The 22,882-nt window shown below is 41.4% G+C and overlaps 1 protein-coding gene across 1 annotated transcript in view; it reads right to left on the bottom strand.

Annotated features, from left to right (window-relative positions):
* LOC126470747 (homeobox protein GBX-2-like) overlaps window positions 1–20,650 on the bottom strand; it is a 466,454-nt gene extending 445,804 nt beyond the window's left edge. The window contains exons 1-2 of the mRNA XM_050098754.1: window positions 20,482–20,650; window positions 20,161–20,328 (exon numbers count right to left, since the gene is read on the bottom strand). Coding sequence (XP_049954711.1) covers window positions 20,161–20,328; window positions 20,482–20,650 — 337 coding nt within the window. The remainder of the gene's footprint in view (window positions 1–20,160; window positions 20,329–20,481) is intronic.
* Between the last annotated feature and the right edge of the window lie 2,232 nt (window positions 20,651–22,882).

The following is a 22,882-nucleotide window of genomic DNA, read 5'->3' as shown; positions in this document are numbered from 1 at the left end:
CGCGGTGGCCGAGCGGTTCTAGGCGCTTCAGTTCGGAACCGCGTGACTGCTGCGGTCGCAGGTTCGAATCCTACCCCGGGCAAGGATGTGTGTGATGTCCTTAGGTTAGTTAGGTTTAAGTAGTTCTACGTTCTAGGGGACTGATGACCTCAGATGTTAAGTCCCATAGTGCTCAGAGCCATTTGAACCATTTTGAACAAAGCAAAGCCTCCCTTGATGCCACGTACATAGCCTTGAACTGCTCTTGAAGACAGTTTTCAAATATTTTGTTTACATTCGTTATACTGATGTAGCAGTGACTGTCTGAATCTTCAGAAAATTTTTAAATTGAGCAGAATTTTTTCCGAAAAAAGTGAAAATCTGTGTAACAACATCATTTCTGATGTCACTTTGCGCGGTGAACGCGACATTCTTTTACATTTCTTCGTAAAAAGAAACGGTGGGCGATAATGCAACGAGTCCCATCGCTTCCTGTAGCTGTTGTTAAAATGCGCTCACTCCAAAGGGACTAAATGCTAGGATTCGACGGCTGTCGACGACGATTTCGTTAGAGACAGATTGTCGAATATGAAGTGCTTGCCAATGATAACCACCTCATCTGAGCTGAGAACATTGTCACCACAAGCACGAAGACTTTCGATTAGATCTATGCTCTACAAACCTTTCGGAACATAATTGAAACCGAAACTTGTGCCGTCACTCCTTCTGCCGAGTTTCCACAATTGCGATGTGAACCAGCACACTTCGACGAGTGAAAAGTCTAGACGGCTAGAGCCAACTATAAATGGTGCTGTGCGTTAAGCTGCCATATCTACCTGTTTGACCATTTCAGTGGCATACGCACGCACTTTGTAAGTTTGCAGCAAGACAAACTGCACGACTACCGTAAGCGTATGCTATGGCTTTTTCACCAGGTTCTCAGTGTGGATGCCCCTAAGTACCTTGCTTCACAGCTCACGTACATATCCTCTCAGTATAATCACAACTCAAATATTTCACTTATATAGTATACCGTCTCTACCCATCGGTAAGATAAAACGTTCTCAAACTCTTTCTTGGTCACTGTTTTGGCGGAAGAGTCTAACAATCAGATCAGACACAAATTTAATACCCTGTTGTATTTAAGAAAAAGCTGGAGCATTTCCTTTTATCACCTTCACAATTTATGCACAAATAACATTTATGGGCGCTTCTCTTCGCCAAACAGTGAATGAAACGCTTTATCCGTATACCACATGTCAGCGGCCCCGCAGATGGATTGCCCAGTTATTTGGCGAAAAATTAATAGCTAACAGCTTTTACTGAAGACAATAATACTGTTTAGGAGTCTGTTCATATGATTAGGCACTATTTTTAAAGTAATAGAGATAATAGCTAGTCCGCATAACATTATGTGTATTTTTGAACGTTCGAAGAATACATTCGTCGCTATGCTGCTTCGTTAATGCCACGTATTACAAATTGGCACGATATTGTTATCGACATGTTGTGTTCTACTATAGTATGTTGTTCATTTTTACGAACTTGCATCACAATATTGACGACTCGTTTACCTTAAATTGTGGAAATAACCTCGTACCGAACGACGTACGCTCTAAACGAAATAGCTTAATTAAAAGTCTGACAGTTATTGGTGTAAGCTAAGGTTACTTGCTCAGTGCTATTTTTGCATTCCTGTTTTACGTGTATTTCATTAATTTTGTATTCAGCCTTTGCCATTTGTGTGTACGATGTTTGAATGTATTTCTATAAAGTTTTTATGCATGCTTGAGTTCAATCCATTCATACACGACAGAATTCTCATTGTCTTCCGATGAATATCCCAGTATCGGTTTCCAGCTTCCGCCGCTAAGGTTAAGATAAATGAAAACCACCTCCATTGTATTATCACAAATTGTCCGCCCCTGGTAGCTGAGTGGATGCCGGCACGGTAGCTCAGCGTGTTCGGTCAGAGGGTTACGTGCCCTCTGTAATAAAAAAACTGAGTTAATCGATCAACGACGAACTAAACCGATGTCTTACGACGTCCGCCTCGAGCAGATACAACGAACAAAAGCGAACAAAATGAGATTTAAAAAAAAAAGTGGTCAGCGCGATGGGATGTCATACCTAACGGCCCGGGTTCGATTCCAGGCTGGGTCGGAGATTTTTCTCCGCTCAGAGACTCGGTGTTGTGTTGTCCTTATCATCATCGTTTCATTCCCATCAACGCGCATGTCGCCGACGTGGCGTCAACTCGAAAGACTTGCGCCAGGCGAACGGTCTAGCCGACGGGAGCCCTAGCCACACGGCATTTCCATTTCCATTACAAATTTACTGTGTTACGAGCGGTTTCATTCGTCGAACATCATGAGGCTGCTGAGCTGTAATTGAGTCATTACACAAATGGTATGGTTGTCGTATGTAAAGTTAAAGACCAAATCCAAAACATTCTTTCTACCGTCTGGCCGAAGTATGGCTAGCAGACAAGCATGCTGCGTACAATAGCACGTTTACTGTACGCCGCATGCCGTGCCTAATCGCCATTCTTCCGCCAAGCTGTTTGTTCTTTAACATCACATACGACAAGCAGAGCATTCGCGTAGTGACTTAAAAGCACAGCTTGGTAACCTGATGATGCTGAACGAACGAAACGGGTCGTAACACAATGAATGTAAAATAATGCAGCTGTGGTGGTTTTCACTAATCATCAACATTATCGTCAAGTGTTGTGCTCAGCATGAGCAAGATAATTTCCGCCGCTAAGCACAACGTATACCAGACTTTCGCAACGTTGGGCTGTGTCACATAGTCGTGTGGAGAGAATTGCGAAATTTTATTGTGTCCAGAGGTCAAATCTTATAATATTATGCATTTCAATTTGAAAGGTGCTCTGTACTAATTCATAATTAATACCAGGAGAGTCGCTAGAGTCAGCGTCTACAACGGCGAGCAACTGTCAGTACTGCAAGCTGATAATTCTAACGACGGTAAAAATCTTGGCCAGCGATTAGTTCAGTCCTCCCACTTAAAAAAAAAGAAAGAAAGAGAGTAAGAACACACTGGTCACTTGGCTGGTTTCTGTTCCTAAACGAGCTAAGTATTTGTCGTGGATTAAAATTTTATTTTAGCTCTGTGATGGAGGTTTATCATTAAAGGCAAGCTGAATACACTTCTTTGGACTTGCTACGAGTAACGTGAGCGAAAATTGTGGTAATCCACATCATTAACTAGAACATTCAGTACATCATGCAATTCCATTACAAGATGATAATTTTATTTATAATAGTCCTTCAGAGCGTGTTTTAATTTAAAAAAATTGACTAATGACTGAATCTGCAGATTGTAGTAGTGTTATAATGTAAACTTGTTCTTCCGCTTTATTCCTGTTGGTATAAGCCGTAACTGAGACTGTAACGATTGTGCTTAAAACTATATAGTAACTGTTTTGCTGAAATAAGTAAAATCAAATATTATTAGACGTTACCTTCAATCGTTATGTGTAAGTAAAATAATGCATTATTAAGTGTAAGTAGGCTTACATATGGGTGAATAGGGACTCAGTAGTTCGTTAGTGTTACAGATCCCGTGCGGTCTTTAGGGCCTAGACCAGGGTGACGCTCGATTTTGGAAACAATATCCACGATTTTTTTTCAATAAAATAACAAACAAATTACAAAACTGATTTTAGACCTTATTGTACACCCTAAAATTTGTATTACGTATTTTTAAGTACAAAAACTTGCACTCAGAGACACTACACGACATCGACGAAAGGCTTTTCCGGAGTGCGAGGGCGATTGGTGGAAGGTCTGAACGCCACAATTCTCAGCCTAGAACAAACTTTCCAGAACTGTTTTGAAACTACTGATAATGTCTACCGTAGTACGTAAGGAAGCTTAAACAATGTTTTTCTAACAAAATTACGGCACTCTAAAATAGAACTTAAAATATATCCCAAATATGCTACGTACTACAACAGAAAAAACGCCGACTCAAAAGTTACAAAAAGGCATAATGCAATTGCATGTATATTTCATGAGTTATTGCTCCCGCCAACTTGAAAATTTTAAAAAAAAAACAAGCGTTTAAATTTTTAAGTTGTGTTTTTTAATATTGAAATTGAACAGAGCTTTAATCGGCAATGCCAACACCGTACATTTGGTCTGTTTTGCGCCAATGTCGAAACACTCTCATTTTGACGAAATTAACTGGCTTCCGCTTACTAATCGAACCTTTTTTGCAGGACTGGAATTATTTTTCGAACCTTTTCTGTCCGTATAAATAAGTTTGTCTGTCATTTTCAAGCACTCAAGTTTAAATTAATATGAAAAGCAAGTTAAACGGACGCGATACAAGTACGTACTTTCAGACTGTTTACCATAAACGATTCATGTTATGAAGGGTAATCTTACTGAGAATAGTATTTTAGTTGATACTAATGCCCTCTGCGATATTATCCGACACTAACAAAACCCCTATTCCGTCAGTAACTACTGTAGTATTTATTACATCTGTTGCACTCGAGTGGTCGGACGCGCCAGAACCCCAGGCAGTAAAACGCGGTTTCAACACATTTCAACATTTATATCACACTTTATATGAATGAGTCTTAAAAATAGACCGTCTAAGGAACGTTTTAAGCCAGTTAAAAAATTAGACTAAAAAATTTCTATCCTGGTCTACGCCCTTATACCGAGCCTGGAAGCAAATACTGATTTCTTCTTCCAATTACTATTATATCTCCGCTCGTTTTTCAGTCACTAACGTCAGCTTATTTGCTGCCACACGTTGTCCGCAGATCGTTTAGAAAGTGCAGTGAGTTGCGCATTGAGGAAAGGGAGCACTCGTTTGAACAGTACACTTAAATGAACATTCCGCCACCAGAACATCCATCTGAAGACAATTATGTACAACTTGTTGAATTTACTCCAGAATCTTTGAACGTTTCTTGCTCCCTTAGTAATATTTATAGAAATTTGATTTGCTTTGAGTATATCAACTACATGACAGAAAAGAAACCGAAAATGTACGTTATTACTCGCACTTTGATAATTGCGTACAAAATGATAATAATAATAATAATAATAATTTCGTGTGGTTCGATGGTCCGGTGCAGGTCTTTCTACTGGACGCCACTTCGACGACTTGTGTGTCCATTACCTACCATGGTCATCCAGCCAGGAAAAGGGAACCTACAGCTTAACGTGGAACCCGAATCACGTCTTTGAGAGGTAAAAGCAAGTTTAAAACTAACATTTGAGATATCCGTTGTCTGACCGAGATTCTATCCCGCGACCTCTCGGTTTTCCTTCCACCACTTTTTTTTTCATTTTGTTCATCGCTATTATAGGTGTTTGGTCTAGGCGGATGGCAACCCTTCAAATTCATTGTTGAATAGCTCTGTTTATTGTAGAGGGCAACCAGCCCTCTAACTGAACATGCTAAGCTACCGCACCGGCTCCACTAGAGCACAGGGCCCGACATGTAGATAAATAGTGATCTATAGGTTTTGCTGAGTGAGTTTGCTAGTCTCAAAATATGTGACGTATATGGCCATAACTTTTGACTACATTGACTTAGAAGAACAAATTATATACGCCTCCAAGGAATCGTGAACCTTAGTATTTGATGTAAATTTCAACTTGATACCTCTACTCGCTCCTGAAAAAAATGGATATTTACAAACGACCGTGTCTTTTGAATGCATTGACTTAGGAGCTTAAGAAGGAACAGCAGACTTGATATTTGACGTAAATTTCATCTTGATACCTCTACCCGTTCCTGAGAAAAAGGCATTTTAACAGACGGAAAGACAGACAAAAGGACAACAAATGGCAACAAAATAGTTTAACAACATTATTACAAATTAACAATTTTCGAATTTTTCCATATTTGTTCTGTGGAATCTTCCTTCTTGTCAAATTTCATGATTCTAGGGCAACGGGGGGGGGGACCCTACTAGTCTTGATCAGTGAGTTTGCGAGTGACATAAATGGCCGTATCTTTTAATTGCACTGACGTTGGCTCTTAAATTTTACACACCGCCAAGGTACCGTAGCTCCTAATATGCGACATAAATTTCAATTGATACGTCTACCCGTTGCTAAGTTCAAAAATGGTTCAAATGGCTCTGAGCACTATGAGACTTATCTGCTAAGGTCATCAGTCCCCTAGAACTTAGTACTACTTAAACCTAACTAACCTAAGGACATCACACACATCCATGCCGGAGGCAGAATTCGAACCTGTGGCCGTAGCGGTCTCGCGGCTCCAGACTGTAGCGTCTAGAACCGCTCGGCCACCCCAGCCGCCCGTTGCTAACAACGGAACCTCCCCATCGCACCCCCCTCAGATTTAGTTATAAGTTGGCACAGGGATAGGCCTTGAAAAACTGAACACAGATCAATCGAGAAAAGAGGAAGAAGTTGTGTGGAACTATGAAAAAATAAGCAAAATATACAAACTGAGTAGTCCATGGGAAAGTTAGGCAACATCAAGGAGAGTGTTAGCTTACTAGCGCCGTGGTCCCGTGGTTAGCGTGAGCAGCTGTGGAACGACAGGTACTTTGTTCAAATCTTCTCTCGGGTGAAAATTTTAATTTTTTATTTTCAGATAATTATCAAAGTTCAGGCACTCACACATAATCAACTTCGCTCTCCAAAATTCCAGGACATGTTCAGATTTGCTTGGACATATACAGAATTTGACGGTCTACGCATGGAAACATTTGAAAACGTAAAAAACATACGTTTTGACAGAGCACAGGGAAAACTGTGCGACACTGAAACTGTTGCATTCATTTGATGCAGTTTATGTGGCAAACTCTTATGTTTTCATCACTTTTTTGGGAGTGATTATCACATCCACAGGAAAACCTAAATCGGGCAAGGTAGAATAATCTTTTTACTCATTCGACAAGTGTGCAAGTTAGGTGGGTCGACAACATATTCCTGTCATGTGACGCACATGCCGTCACCAGTGTCGTATAGAATATATCAAACGTGTTTTCCTGTGGAGGAATCGGTTGACCTATGACCTTGCGATCAAATGTTTTCGGTTCCTATTGGAGAGGCACGTCATTTCGTCTACTAATCGCACGGTTTTGCGGTGAGGTTGCAAAACACAGACACTAAACTTATTACAGTGAACTGAGACGTCAATGAATGAAAGGACAGATCGTAACTTTGCGAAAATAGAGAAAATAAAATTTTCATTCGAGGGAGGACTCGAACCATCACTCTAACCACGAGACCACGGCGCTCATCAGCGAACATTGTCCGTTACGTTGCTTATCTTGCACATGGACTACTCAGTGTGTATATTTTGCTTATTTTTTTCATAGTTCCACACAACTTCTTCCTGTTTTCTCGATTGATCTGTGTTCAGTTTTTCAAGGCCTATCCACTGTGTCAATGTATAACTAAATCTGAGGGGGGTGCGATGGGGAGGTTCCCTTGTAAGTAAAAGGCGTCTAATAGTCGAACTGACAGACAGACTGACATACAGACGGATAACACAACATCCCAGTGCATCCCATCACATTAGTGCTTTAGCTGACAGTACGTTAGATTTGTTTTACTAAGATTTAAGCTTAATCCATGAAATACGCCACTGCCGTTTTTGCCGATTGAGGTACGGTACCCGAAAAATAATGTTACATTTAAAAAATTACAACTCGGTTCTGTAACTCTCAGGAAAATAACTAAACAGACGATTTTCGCAGTACAAAGAGTAAATTTCTTTATTTTACCTATCTAAATAAACATCCCGTTCACTTATTACACTTATCTTGTAAACTACACAGTGAAACACTTTATCTTAAACACGCTGTACAGTCGTTGTGTGCATTTATCATTTTTAGTGTTTCACTATCATTGTGAATAGCTGCACATCTGCAAACCATGGCTACGAGTCGTATAAATGGTAGGGACTGCTGTTTATTGTAGTATAAGGGACCAAAAAAATGGTTCAAATGGTTCTGAGCACTACGGGACTCAACATCTGAGGTCATCAGTCCCCTTGAAATTAGAACTACTTAAACCTAACTAACCTAAGGACGTCACACACATCCATGCCCGAGGCAGGATTCAAACCTGTGACCGTAACGGTCGCGCGGGTCCAGACTGAAGCGCCTAGAACCGCTCGTCCACACCGGCCGGCTAACAAGGGACCATCATAACCAAACGACACAGATGGGAGAAACTAGTAACCTTTCCATTACTTCAAAAGTAATCGCCATAACTCTAAATACACTTATCCCAATGGGAGACAAGACCGTCATTGCCTTTATGAAAGAATATTTGCGGTTGCCTACGGAACCGTGATTGCACCCAGGCATGTATCTCTTCGTCCGAAGCAAATCGAAAACCACGAATGTCTTTCTTCAGGGCATCAAAAATGTGGAAATAGCATATGGAGAGATCGGGACTGTATGTATAATGTGTAAGGGGTTCCCAGCGAAACATCTGCAGCGTAGTCGGCGGACCCTTGGAGACACGTGACCTGGCATTATCCTGCCACTGAATGACGTCGTCCGTCAACATTTCTGGGCGTTTGGACTTGATGGCGCGTCTCAGTTTTTGCAAAGTGTCCACATGCCGCTAGCATTAATTTGGCGCCGTGTTCCAGAAATTGAATAAGCAGCGGGCCACTGCAGTCAAAGAAAAAGATCATCGTGACTTTCCTGTAGCACACATGCCTGTTGTTTCAACTACGCTGCAGAAGCTTCGCTGGGAAGCCCTAACGTATCCTCCATAGAACCCGATCTCTCCCCATGCAGTTTCCGTATGTTTGGAGCCCTGAAGAAAGACATTCGTGGTTGTACATTTGCTTCGGACAAAGGTGTGCACGCCTGGGTAAAATCGTGGTTCTTGGACAACCGCAGACATTTCTCCGTGAAGGCATTGACCATCTTGCCACACAGTGGGATAAATGTATTAACAGTTATGGTGACTATTTTGAAATAATAAACAGTTTACTTACTTTTTTCCATGTGGCTCGTTTTCATTTGAGTACCCGTTATACATTTATTTTCGGCTATATTAGAGAAAATCAGTGTTTTTTTATATTTTTTTAAGGGCCTTTATTTTCCTTTCTGCCTTGCCTTACCCAACATCCTACGATTTAAATTGCGGTTGTTTCAAAGAAAATGTCTTTTTTGCATGCTGCGCATCGAAATTCATCGAAATTTTTATTTTTATTTATGCATCCAGACGCGTTTCGCCTTTTTTACAAGGCATCTTCAGTGTGTGTCCTGAAAAATTACATGATATGTTCTATTTACACATAGGTTATGGTTTCACATCTAATTTATAGATTTAAAAACAATTCCTTAACGTTTTTTATGAAATGGAAAGGTACTCTCAGGTAACTTCTAATTCACTGCATCCTACGATTTGTCGAGTCTGCCTGCGGAGTCTTGAATCCCCTCACATTTGTTGTTGGCAGCCTATGAATGGAGACACCTTTCCCTGACTGGAATGTTACCGCTCAGGCCGCAGGCTCATCCATGTGAGATAGTCTCCAGGCAAGTCCTGTGTTAAATACTGCTTGTAATTCTCTAGAACCTGTGACATTTCGATAGTCTCAGATTTGACGCTACTTTATTCTCCGAAAATTATCTGAGAAATTTGGAAACTGACGTATCTAAAAATATAAACTTTATTAGTAAAATTCTCTTTGGGATATGGGAGGGAGGGTTGGCCAGATGATTCCAACCCCTACCCCTTGGGCTCGGACCGGCGATCTTCTCCAACTCCTCTCAGGTAATATTCGCCGACTGACTCAGTGCTCAAGATTCGGTAGAACGATGTTCTTTTTTCCTAAGTTTCGTAGGTGAATTACGAGCACATCCTCTTAGGAGTAGGCTAGTTAACCCCAGTCTAGAATCTGTCTTTCCTGCATCTAGATGTATACAGTCCTTGTTTTTTGGATGCTCCTAGATAACTTGCGGCTTTTACTGTTCCCAGTAATTTATCGCCAACGGTAAACCCCAACAAGAGTCGGTCTACAAAATCCAGAATGCTGTTATCTCCTCTGTAAGAGCAATATCCACTGTCACTGATTTTGAAACTCCAAAGTTTGTTGTTCTTCTTATATTCTGTTTACTGTCTCCTATGGTATCATATTTTGGGACGACTACGTGCATTCACAAACAGCAGTCGTACCTAATATGCTGTTATCGAGTAATGTACTCGGATGTTTTGTTAATGGTGTTTTATTTAAACGATCGATTTCGAAATTATGAAATTTCGCCTTCAGGCGTGCTTGTGGCAACGCCACATAACCGATACACTGAAGTACATAAAGTATTCGAAAACGCACCCACATCGCGAATTAGTACTGCCACTATAAAATATGCGAGTTCTTGTATTCATCGAATACGAGTGTCAAATACAAAGATACTCAATGTTTGGCATTTATACTCGGTGTATTTCGGAGAGTACTTTACATTTGCACCTGTTATTAGTCCTTCTTCCCGTTCCATTCGAGTATGGAGCACGGAAAGAATGATTACTTAACGCGTCTTCGTGCGCTGTAATTACTATAATACTGCACATACGGTCGCTAGGGAAGCAGTACGTAAGGGATTCCTAGATTCCTCACTTAAAATTGCTTCTTGAGACTAGGCTTTCACGGGATGGTTTACGTGTATCTTCAACCACCCGTTCTTCAGTTTTTTCAGCGTTTCCGTGACTCTCCCATGGGTCAAAATACTAGTGACCATTCGTGCTACCCTTCTTTTTACAGATTTCGTAGCTCTGTTGCTACTATTTGGTAAGGATCCCACGCACGTGAGAAATATTATAAGATGGGTAAAACATGTTTCTTGTAGACACTCTCCTTTGTAGACTCATTGCATTTTCCTAGTACGCTACGAATGAACCGAAGTCTGTCACCTGCTTTACCTACGATTGAGCCTATGGGATCGTTCCATTTCACGTAGCTAGAAATTGTTACACCGAGCCATCTGTATTGGTTGGATTATTCCATTTGTGACTCGTTGATGTTGCAGTCATAAGACACTACATTTTTTCGTTTTGAGAAGCGAAAAATTTTAGTTTCTGTACATTTTAAAGCAAGATGGCAACGTACGCACCGTTTTGAAATCTTATCAAGATCTGACAGAATATTTGCGCAGCCTTCTTCTGGTAGTACTTCGTTAAACACTGCTGCACGAAAAGGACCACTTTTTCAAACCCCGCAATTGACTTCCATTGCGATGCATAAGTTTTAAATTTGTCTCCAAGGTGCCTACACCTTCCTCTGTAATGGTCAAAAACGTGGCGCGACGACGCTTCAAACAGCAAGACTTCTACGGGGTGTTCAAAAAGTCTCTTCGCACTGCCGTATGATTATTAGCCGCGCGTGCCGTATGATTGTTCGCCTGCCTGGGTTTCTTCCCTTCAAGTGGACTCTCCCAACATTCCACTGTTTCTTTTATCTCAGCCAGCGTCAGTAGTATCGTTGGTGTGTGTCGTTACGCATTGACGTGAACGTTTAAGTTTAGTTCCTTTGTTCGTTTGTTTCGTTTTTGTCACTGTTAAAATGCTAACCATCGAAGAACGTGTGTTTTTAGTCGAACAAGTGTTCAAAGCTGGCGGTAAATACACAGTTTCAGTTCTTCAAACATTTAATTCAGTTTTCCCGGAGACAACACTCCCACGTCGTGATACTGTGCGAGATTTGATTAACAAATTTCGAATTACGGGTTCAGTGACAGATGCACCGAGAACTGGTCGTCCTAGCGTTTTGTCTGTGGATAAACTACTCGATATTTCCGATAAAATGTCCGTGAGTCCGAACAAGTCACGACGAAAACTCGCCCAGGAAATCGATGTTAGTGTCGGAACGGCCTACACAGCTGTAAGGAAACAATTAGAACTTTTCCCATACAAAGTGACAGTCGTGCAAGAACTGAGAAATACTGATCATGGCAAGAGAGTGCATTATTGTCAATGGTTCAAAAATATCGTTCAATAAAATGGAAGGGATATTATTAATGAAACGTTTTTCACTGATGAGGCGTGGTTTCATTTATCCAGGTACATGAATTTGCAAAATTCTCGTATGTGGAGTACTGCAAATCCATTGTGTATTCATGAGGAACCACTTCATTCTGTGAAAATAGGAGTGGGTTGCAATTTCTAGACGTCGGATTGTGGGTCCCATATTTTTCAACGAAACAATAAACGTACAACGATACTGCAGTGATATCTGTACCCATTCATAGGGGAACTTGTGTTAAGTGAAATACTGAACGGTTATTTCCAACAAGATGGTGCAACCGCGCATACAGCTCGCGTTTCAGTGTCACTGCTTGCTGATGTTTTTGGTGATCGCATAATTTCTCAGGGACTTTGGCTTCCACGATCGCTTGGCCTAACACCATCTGACTTTTTCTTCAGGGGTGTGGCGAAAGCAACTGTCTACAAGAACCGTCCAAAATCCATAGATCAATTGAAAACTGCAAACTCCACTTTCACTGCTTCTGTTACAGAAGAAATGTTACAGCTTGTGTTTGGAAACATGATTACACGAATTGAATTGTGTGTTCAACAACAGGGCGGACATTTTCAACATTTAATGTGAAAATTTGTAAGTAAAACTGAATATTCAATAAATTAATAACTTGTATTTCACTGAGTTTCATTTCGGTATATTCACTGCGGCATACGGCGCGCGCCGCTAACAATCATACGGCACTGCGGAGAGACTTTTTAAACACCCCGTACAATCAAATGATCTCACACTGGCATTGCAGTAAATCTTTGAAATTTGGTATTGCTGGCACGAACTAGTTTCAAAGTGACGTCATCATCCATGCGTAAAGAAAACGATATTTATATTGCAAGCTCGTCCTTATGTACTGTTCAAATGTGTGCTGCAATCTAACATTTTAATTTCCAGAATTTTCAGTTAGCTTTCGGAGAACAAGTAGCACGAATACTAAGTCTCGAAAATGTCGAGGCTGATCGTACCTGGTACAAACAACACGTATGACAGGTTTCGTGAGTCCGCGGGAAGGATAGACAGTCCACCGGAAATTGAGTAAGGAGAGACACATAGGAAAAGATGATCCACTAAGAACAGAAATAAATTACAGAAAGACTAGTTTTCCCAATGTAGGCGGAAATGAGTCAGAGATCCAACAGTATTCCCAGACATTTACATGCTCACATACACACAATCATCAGACTAGTATCCACGATCGTAGTGTTACGTGAAATGATGTACGCGTGTGCACACTTCCATTTTTATACCGTTTAAATTGGGACATTGTGGAAGCTGTGACGTTTGGTAGTTATTATAGTTCTTAAATTATTGCAGCGACCCAAGTACTTCACAAATTTTGGGACAAATGCTTTTCTAATTATATATATCTCCGAATTGTAATTTTTTGAAAGTTATGCAAAAAAGTACTAAGAATTGATGTAAGCAAATTATTATTATTATTATTATTACTACTATTATGTCCGTCTCTAGTAGCTGAACGCCGACACGGTAGCTCAGCGTGTTCGGTCAGAGGGTTTAGCTATCCTCTGTAATAAAAAACTGAGTGAACGGATCAATGAACAACCTGAACGAATGGCATCGGACGTCCGCCACTAACAAATTCAACGGACAATATAGAACAAAATAAGATCAACAAAAAAAAGAGTGGTCTTTCGACGGAATGTCATACCTAACGGCCCGGGTTCGATTCCCGGCTGGGTCGGAGATTTTCTCCGCTCAGGGACTGGGTGTTGTGTTGTCCTTATCATCATCATTTCATCCACATCGGCACGCAAGTCGCCGAAATGGCGTCAACTCGAAAGACTTACACCAGGCGAACGGTCTACCCGACGGGAGGCCCTCGCCACATAGCATTTTCATTTTACTATTATTATCATATTGACACAATTTATATATATTTCTTACTATTATTGGATTCTTCGGTATCTGTAGTTCGTTAAGAGTGGGGGTGAGGCAATTTAAATACAGTAATAAACCGTGACTTCCCCTCGATCAACACGTGTACCGGCTTTCACAAGTTGTCAGTAGATTTTGAAACGTTGGTTGAAGTCTGTTCTCCTGGGGGATACACTCTGTTCCCTGTAGAAAGACTTCATATTCACTGCTGACTACAGCTCACTGAAGTGAACGGGAAACTAGATAAAATTTATTCGAGTACGAATATTTTAAAACAACGTAGCTGTGTTATGGTAATTGTGACTTAATGAAATTTTTGGGAGCGTGGGAGAAAGCAGCTTATGTAAGAGGATTCGGAATTTTTAACGTCATCCCCGTGTCTTTGTACGATATTAAGCTGTGAAGAAAGGCAGTAATACTTATGCAGAATATTTCTCGTATTTTATATTCCGTAGCTTCTATAAAGTGCAGATACGAAAAGTATTTGCACTATGTGTATTCCACTAGAACCGCGATTTATTCTTTTTTAAGTTATTTTATTTTTCTGCTCCTAGTTTCGAGCATAGCTTATATATACATGGCATAACGGATCTAAGTGCAGATATTTTTAATGTGTGCGCAAATCAATGTGTTGGTTATCTTTTCTTCCCACAAACACGTCACATAATTTACTACCTGATGCTTTCTTCACGGACGGAGCTGCAACACTAAGTGGACTACCTTGTTAGTACAAACTAATCACTTTGCGTCCACGCGTCCACTCTTCAACATACGACTTACTGCCCAGGAGAAAATAAGTCTTAATGACTTACTCTTGCTGCGTGTACTTGGAGGTAGTAGCGAACCTAAATACGTACAACTTGTAATAGCTATAATTTTTAGTTTGCAGCTGACGTAAAGATTGATGTAATATTGTTCAGAACACCGCCCTCAGTCACCGATAGAAATATCTGCACTTACGTCCGTTACACCCTGTATGTTGGCAGTATGGACACTATTTACACACATTTACGGCATCTTTAACAGTAATCGTGGACTATGAAATTATTTTGTTTTGACATACCTGTGATGTAACTGTACGATGTATTTTTATCTCAGAGATACATTGTCTGATAACATTTTATTATCTTAGATGACAGTAGTTTCTTCATTGATCAGAAAATTTCGGGCTGTATTATCTCCTAAATTATCTGCGCACCGAGAATAATCGTGTCTAAGTTTGCATTATATTTATTTTTTACTTATAAACGTGGTTCGTTCGTTTAAAATGTTACTGGAGCTTATCTTAATCTCCACCTACTATATAAATTTCCTGTAGCTCCTCTTTTCTGTTCTATGAAGAATTGAAAGATTACTACTTTTTTCATAATGTGGGGCCACAGTCATAATATATTTCTTTAAAGTCAGTACCGCCATTAGAACTTTGTTTATTTACAGTGTTACATTTACACTTACAGTGTTACATTTAAACTTACACAATCATGATTTCGGCTTTTAAAGTGCCATTATCAAGTGTTTTAATTGTTATAAATTGCCTAAGATGGCACAGTGTCGAGCTAAAGGACACAATATTAAAAGCCGAAATCATGATTGTGTAAGTGTAAATGTAACACTGTAAATAAACAAGTCTAATTGCGGTACTAACTCGAAAGAGTACTGATTATGTGTACGGTATAGTGTCGTTCCCGTCTAAGATGTGTAAAGGTGGAGAGTGTTTTTGCTTTTGTTTATATACTGTCTGAATCTTTTCGTCCGTACGTTTCATTTTACAAATTTCTGTCGATCATATTTTTCGCTTTTCGTCCTTTCTGTGTATTATGTTCATTCCCCTAATTCTTCTTTCAGCGCAAAAGCTAATTGTAAGGTCATTATTAAGAAATGTGTAACTTATTTTTGAGAAATATTCCTCAGATAACGAAATTTTCTGTCTTTCTATTTTTGCTAATGGTAATTCTTCATTTTCATTACAGTAGCTGTGCAGCTGTACCATAAATAAGACAAAGCTAAATGCGTTTATTTATCGATTGTCATTTTTGAGTTGTACTTCACTGTTGTTGTTTGAGTTTACATATTATCATTTTGTCATCTGGAGATCGTGAGTGGAGCTGTGGACGCTAGAAAATAGAATGCCAAGCGGAGAAATCGGAACGTTTCCGACAGTTTCTTCTGTCTGAGTTCAATACAGGGATGACAACAGCGGAGGCAGCCAGAAACATTTGCGCCGAGTGCGGGGATAGTGCCATCCGACAGAGCATGGCAAGAAAATGGTTTTCTCGTTTTAAGGAAGATCTTTTGACATTAGTGACTCTCCACGTTCAGTGATATCTACGGAGTTTGTAGAAAATCGTTTAAACGCAATAGTGACCAATGATCCGCGTCAGTGTATTCGAGAACTGGAAAATGTGATGCTCTCTGATTATTCCACCACCATGCGACGTTTTCACGCAATGGGGAAGGAACAAAAATCAGGAGTATGGGTACCGTACCGCATGCGTAAAGCGAAAATCACAAAAATCAGCGGGTGGCGATATGTGCATCTCTGCTTTCTCGTCATCAATTGGCTCGTGAACAAAACAGGCCAATCGTATCCTATATCGGTACTGGCGACGATAAATGGTGTTCTTTATGCTAACATAAGGAAAAGAAACGAATGGTTGAGCTCAAATAAAGCACCAGCTCCCTGTAGAAAACTTGCGGTATCCGCAAAAGATAATGCTATGCATCTGGTGGAACAGCAACTGTGTGGTGTACTACGATATGCTTCCCCGCGGTGTAATTATCACTGCTGACATTTATTGTCTTGCAGATGCAGTCCAGGAAGTTTGTGTGAAGTGATGGTACTCTACAACAACGCCCACCCGCATTCTGCTAGATTGACAAGAATCACTATACAGGAGTTGGGTTTGGAAGTCATTCCGCACCCATCTTATTCAGTTGATCTCGATCTCTCAGATTTTCACGTCTTGCTCCGTCTACCGAACAACCTTCGAGAAATTTCCTTTCCAGATTAAAGTGCACTCCAAACATAGCTTCTTCGCCTAAAATCACGTGATTTCTGCAGTCGCGGAATGGGAAAGTTACCCCACCGTTGGCAGACTGTTGTAAATAGTGAAGGAGAATATATTATTGCTGACTAAATCTCTAGTATGTATGTCTGTTGTGTCTATTGAACTTACGGAAAACGCTATGAACTTATGCACCAGCCCAATAGTAGGAAAAAATAAAGTAGCATACGAGGGGACTTCAAAATGTAAGTCATATATTATTATGGCAGGCCAAGTAACTTTTATTGAATGTTGCACAACACTTCAAAGTTAAACTGTTATATGGCACTATTTTTCAGCCTAGCCACTAAATCTCTATAAACAACAATTGTAATATTCTAGCAATCGTACAATTCCTCGAAGATAAAAATTGGCTCCCTCGTCACGGTGCTATTCGTGAACCGTTGTGTGATCATCATCACTGTTGGAAAAGCTCTTTCCTACCAGAAGTTCTGTCAGCTTGCAGGAAATCGCACAGCCCGCTTCCCGTCGTCTCTGGCACTATTTCACTACGACTGGACGCGCCGTTGCACACACCGCCCGAGTTACCACGTCAATCTGTGTGCAGTTTACACGATTTGTCCAGAAGAATCTGCTGTCCCACGTACTTCAGCTTTGGAGCACGTTTCCAGTTGGCGCTTCATTTCCCTCCCACAGTGTTTAGCATCTGTTATTCGTATCGCAGCAGAACTGTGTCTGTAGGAAACCCGGAACAGTTACTCTTTTCTGACAATGCGCCGCTCTTGTTGTGTAATGGTCTTAGCGTGGGACGGGATGTGTAACTTACTTTCTGAAGTCCCTGTTTACGAAAAAATAAATTGCAGCTCTTGTGAAATACAAAAAGAAAAATCATTTCATCACCTCTGCAGTTTATTTATAAACATACAGTAGGACCTACGCTTCATTCGACATTCACATTTGCATTATATAAACTATTTTCTCATCAACTAGGTAGTAACAAATTATATGGGACCATTTTAACAATTGTTAAGCATTCAATTCGCTGTAACCTCAGAGAAATCTTTATATGTTACGTTCTTTATGTTACTAAAAAAAAAGCATTAACAACTGCATACGAATAAGATTGTAAAATGAGAAGTCTTTGCTATTAGATTCAGAAGCATCCGACCCACCTTACATTTCAAGGCGGTGGGTTACTCTGTACTGTTAATGAAATATATAAATAAATAATTCACATGACGAACAGTTTTCGCATATCTTGGGTTTTATAGCCCTAAATTATAACATACTCAGTGTCGTATTTCTACTGTGTTAATTGACCATTTGGAGCCACCTTCCTACGTTTTTTTTATATATTTCGCAGCTAATTGGCAACCTGGCCAAACGAGCGTGATGGCGCAGTTGCAATATTGGATAAAATGCCTTTGAGCCATTTCGAGTTACGTTTTCACAGCCGTTTCCTCTAAAATTTGAGATCCGTTCTTTGGTTTCGATAACCTTTCATGCACTAGGTGGAAGTCACCACCATCATTTTATTCGGACAATAGCTGTTCACTGATACGAGTGACATAGAAGTACCAGATTGTCGTAGTTTATCGACTAAGACAGATCTTTCAGTATAAATACAGATAAAAGCTACCACTCACTTATGAAATACTTGTTTATTTCCCTACACTTCTCCTGGTTCATTTTCTGATGGGGCATGCGGGACTTACATTCTCATTTCGCAGTATGATACTGGGTACTGGCTCTGTGGCAGAAAGATACGACTGACTGAGCAACACGCTATCCCCAGCTACATCGCAAGTTGTGTCGAAAAACCAATATCTTTACTTACTTTGGCAGTACGGGCGATACTGATGTTCGTACCTAGCTGGCGCTTCCCACCCATTTTCATTCCCTATTGGCTACACAGTAAACAAGCAATGAAAATGGAAACTTCCATGTGAATATCGACAACAATCTACACTTATATCTACACTCCGCAGGCAACTTTACGGTCTGTGGCGGAGGGTACGCCTGGTAGGCTATAACTATCTGTTCACCTCTTCCCTGTTCTTTCCACGAATGTCGCATGGGAACAATGATTGTCGACAAACCTCGGAATTAGCTCATTTTCTGATTCTCTTGTCACCGTCACAAATTTCGCATGGCGTATGTGGAAGGAAGTAATATGTTTCCCGGCTCTTCCCGGAACCGTACTCTCGGAATTTGATAGTAAAAGTGTGTGCGATACGCAACGCCTAACCTGTAACGTCTGCCATTGGAGTTTGTTTGGCATTCCCGTTACGCTCTCGCGCTTACTAAGCATTCCCATGATGAAACTTATCGCTCTTTGTTGAAATTTCTCTATCTCTTATTTTAATTCTCCTTGATATGGGTCCCAGACTGATGAACAGTACTCGACAATCGGTCACACAATTGTTTTGTGGAAGAACTACATTTCCTTGAGATTCCTGGCATGAGGGTCAACTGCCAGCCCCTGCACCAATCAACAATACCGCCCATACTGATGCAGTGAATAAGGAAATTAGTTTTTGCATATAACAAATCATGTAACTGTCACCCGTGGAGCTACATTAAAGTGTTTCCCATTTTATCGTCACAGAGTCAGTGACCAGCATCTCGCTACAGTAACAAATACGTAGCCCCTATATGATCCATCTGAAATCTATACCTACATGCGTACTCCGCAAGGCACCAAACGGCGCATGTTAGAGGGTAACTTGTATCACTTCTAGTCATTTCCTTTCCAGTTTTACTCGCGAACAGAAGGAGGGAAAAACGACTATCTGTATGCTTCCGTACGAGCCATAATTTTCGTGTTTTGCCGTCTCTGTCTTTAGTCGAGATGTCGGCCTACGTTGGCTGCTGTAGAATATTTCTGCAGTCAGTCGTAAACGCCGGCACTTTAAACCAATAGTATTTCTCGAAAAGAACGTCGTCTAACCTCCAGCGATATCCGTTTGAGATCATGGAGGATTTTCGTAGCACTCGGGTGTGGAAGGACCTACCGGTAACAAATTGTTCTACACGATATCTCGTTTATAGACGAGCGACACTTTCCTAGAATTTTCCCAATAAGCTGATGTCGACCATTCATCTTCCCTACTATCGGAAAAGGCTCGAAAACTAGTGTACAGGAATAAACAACAATTTGATAACTGACTGGTCACGGTTGTCTCCATTTATATTCAATTAATGCACAGTCAGTATCCAAAATGGACAAGCTTGGCCTTCTTTGTCGAGCCTAGGGACTGACCTGCGACGGAGGTACCGTCAACGGCAGACGCTGGCACAGACGCAGGGGCGGGAGCCGGCGCCGGTGGGCTGTGCGAGGGGGGAGGCGGCGGGGGCGGCTGCTGCGGGGGTGGTGGCGGCGCCGACACGGGTAGCCAGGCGCCGTACAGCAGCGGCAGCTGCAGTGGCAGAGGCAGCCCCAGTGGCAGCCCCAGACCCAGCTGCAGCGGCAGCGGCGCCGACGCCTGCGGGGGCGGCTGCGGCTGCGGGGGCGGCGCGGCGTCGGCGCGCGCCATCAGGGCATCGATGGAGAACGCGCTGCGCGCCGCCTCCATGCGCTCACATCGCCCGCGGCTTCCGCACTGGCTCCGCAGCATCCGCGGGGCGTACAGCGTACGCGACCGCGGCACCGCCCCTCTCGGTTGCCATTGGTCGTCCGGACTCCAACCGCTGGTTGCCGCGTGCGGGACGCCACGCCCACCGCCGCCACCCCTCGGCAGTTTCCACCTCATTAGGAAGTCGCTCGGCCGTAACGAAGCGGGCTGCCTAATGAATCGATGCGTTGCGTGGCTTGCGTTTAACGGGCGCGGCTACCAGATTTATGCCGTGTCTCGACTAAATACATCCGTCCCAGCAAACGCACTGCACGTGATAATGTATTCTCTGTGCATCGCCTCTCCTACTTTATTCACGGCCCATCCTTTCGAACTCAGTATTATTTGTAGTATTTATGTTCCTGCGAGTTTGTGTATCAGTGTCTCTGAATTATTTCTGCTGAAGTTGTGTTATCAGTGATAGCACGCCGGCACGGTTGCAAGGGGATGGAGTTCGTGAGTGCAGACTTCCAAAACAATGGTTCAAATGGCTCCAAGCACTATGGGACTTAACATCTGAGGTCATCAGCCCCCTAGACCTAGAACTACTTAAACCTGACTAACCTAAAGACATCACACACATCAATGCCCGAGGCAGGATTCGAACCTGCGACCGTAGCAGCAGCACATTTCCTGACTCAAGCGCCTAGAACCGCTCGGCCACAACGGCCGGTTGCACACTTCCATGTTCATTACTCGCATATTGTGACGTTGCAATGTTTAGAGAGTTAGTCGCTATATAGATCTTAAGGGAATTGTTTCACAAATGTTTGCCTCTTCTTAAATTTTTGGTCGAGTATTCTATTTATAATGACCGAATCATGAGGGATTGCCAGAAAAAAAAGAATCATCTAAGCATGGACATAAGCTATAAGCCTTGTAACTTAGATAGATTCGTACAGTGCAAGACGCTTTCGTCAGTCCAGTAAGAGGTCATACACATTGAGAAGCAACGAAAAAAGCATGCCAAATTTAAAAGAACGCAAAATCCCCAAGATTGGCAAAGTTTTACAGAAGTTCGAAATATAGCGCGTACTTCAATGCGAGATGCTTTTAATAATTTCCACAACGAAATTCTGTCTCGAAATCTGGCAGAAAACCCAAAGAGATTCTGGTCATACATAAAGCACACCAGTGCCAAGACGCAATCAATACCTTCACTGCGCGATAACAACGGTGAAGTCACTGATGACAGTGCCACTAAAGCAGAGTTATTAAACACGGTTTTCCGAAACTCCTTCACCAAAGAAGATGAAGTAAATATTCCTGATTTCCAGTCAAGAACAACTGCCAAGATGAGAAACATAGAAGTAGATATCCTCGGTGTAACAAAGCAGCTTAAATCACTTAATAAAGGCAAGACCTCCGGTCAAGATTGTATACCAGTCAGGTCCCTCTCAGAGTATGCTGATAAAATAGCTCCATATCTAAAAATTATGTACAACCACTCGCTCACAGAAAGATCCGTACCTAAAGACTGGAAAATTTCTCAAGTCACACCAATACCCAAAAAGGGAAGTAGGAGTAATCAGCTGAATTACAGTCCTATATCACTAACGTCGATTTGCAGTAGGGTTTTAGAACATATACTGTATTCGAACATTATGAAGTACCTCGAAGAAAACGATTTACTGACACATAGTCAGAACGGATTCAGAAAATATCGTTCTTGTGAAACACAACTAGCTCTTTATAGTCATAAAGTAATGAGTGCTATCGACAGGGGATGTCAAATTGATTCTATATTTTTAAATTTCCAGAATGCATTCGACACCGTTCCTCACAAGCGTCTTCTAACCAAACTGCGTGCCTACGGAGTATCGCCTCAGTTGTGCGACTGGATTCCTCATTTCCTGTCAGAAAGATCACAGTTCGTAGTAATAGACGGAAAGTCATCGAGTAAAACAGAAGTAATATCCGGCGTTCCCCAAGGAAGTGTTATAGGCCCTCTATTGTTCCTGATCTATATTAACGACATAGGAGACAATCTGAGTAGCCGTCTTAGATTGTTTGCAGATGATGCTGTCATTTACCGTCTTGTAAAGTCATCAGATGATCAAAACGACTTGCAAAATGATTTACATAAGATATCTGTATGGTGCGAAAAGTGGCAATTGACTCTGAATAAAGAAAAGTGTGATGTTATTCACATGAGTACTATAAGAAATCAGCTAAATTTCGATTACGCGGTAAGTCACATAAATCTGAGGGCTGTAAATTCAACTAAATACTTATGGATTACAATTACAAATAACCTAAATTGGAACGATCACATAGATAATATTGTGGGTAGAGCAAACCAAAGACTGCGATTCATTGGCAGAACACTTAGAAGTTGCAACAGGTCTACTGCTTACACTACGCTTGTCC

The sequence above is a fragment of the Schistocerca serialis genome, chromosome 3 (genome assembly GCF_023864345.2).
Source record: "Schistocerca serialis cubense isolate TAMUIC-IGC-003099 chromosome 3, iqSchSeri2.2, whole genome shotgun sequence".
NCBI lineage: Eukaryota > Metazoa > Arthropoda > Insecta > Orthoptera > Acrididae > Schistocerca > Schistocerca serialis.
Note: the sequence above shows the minus strand (reverse complement) of the source record. Positions and strands in the feature narration are given on the sequence as shown.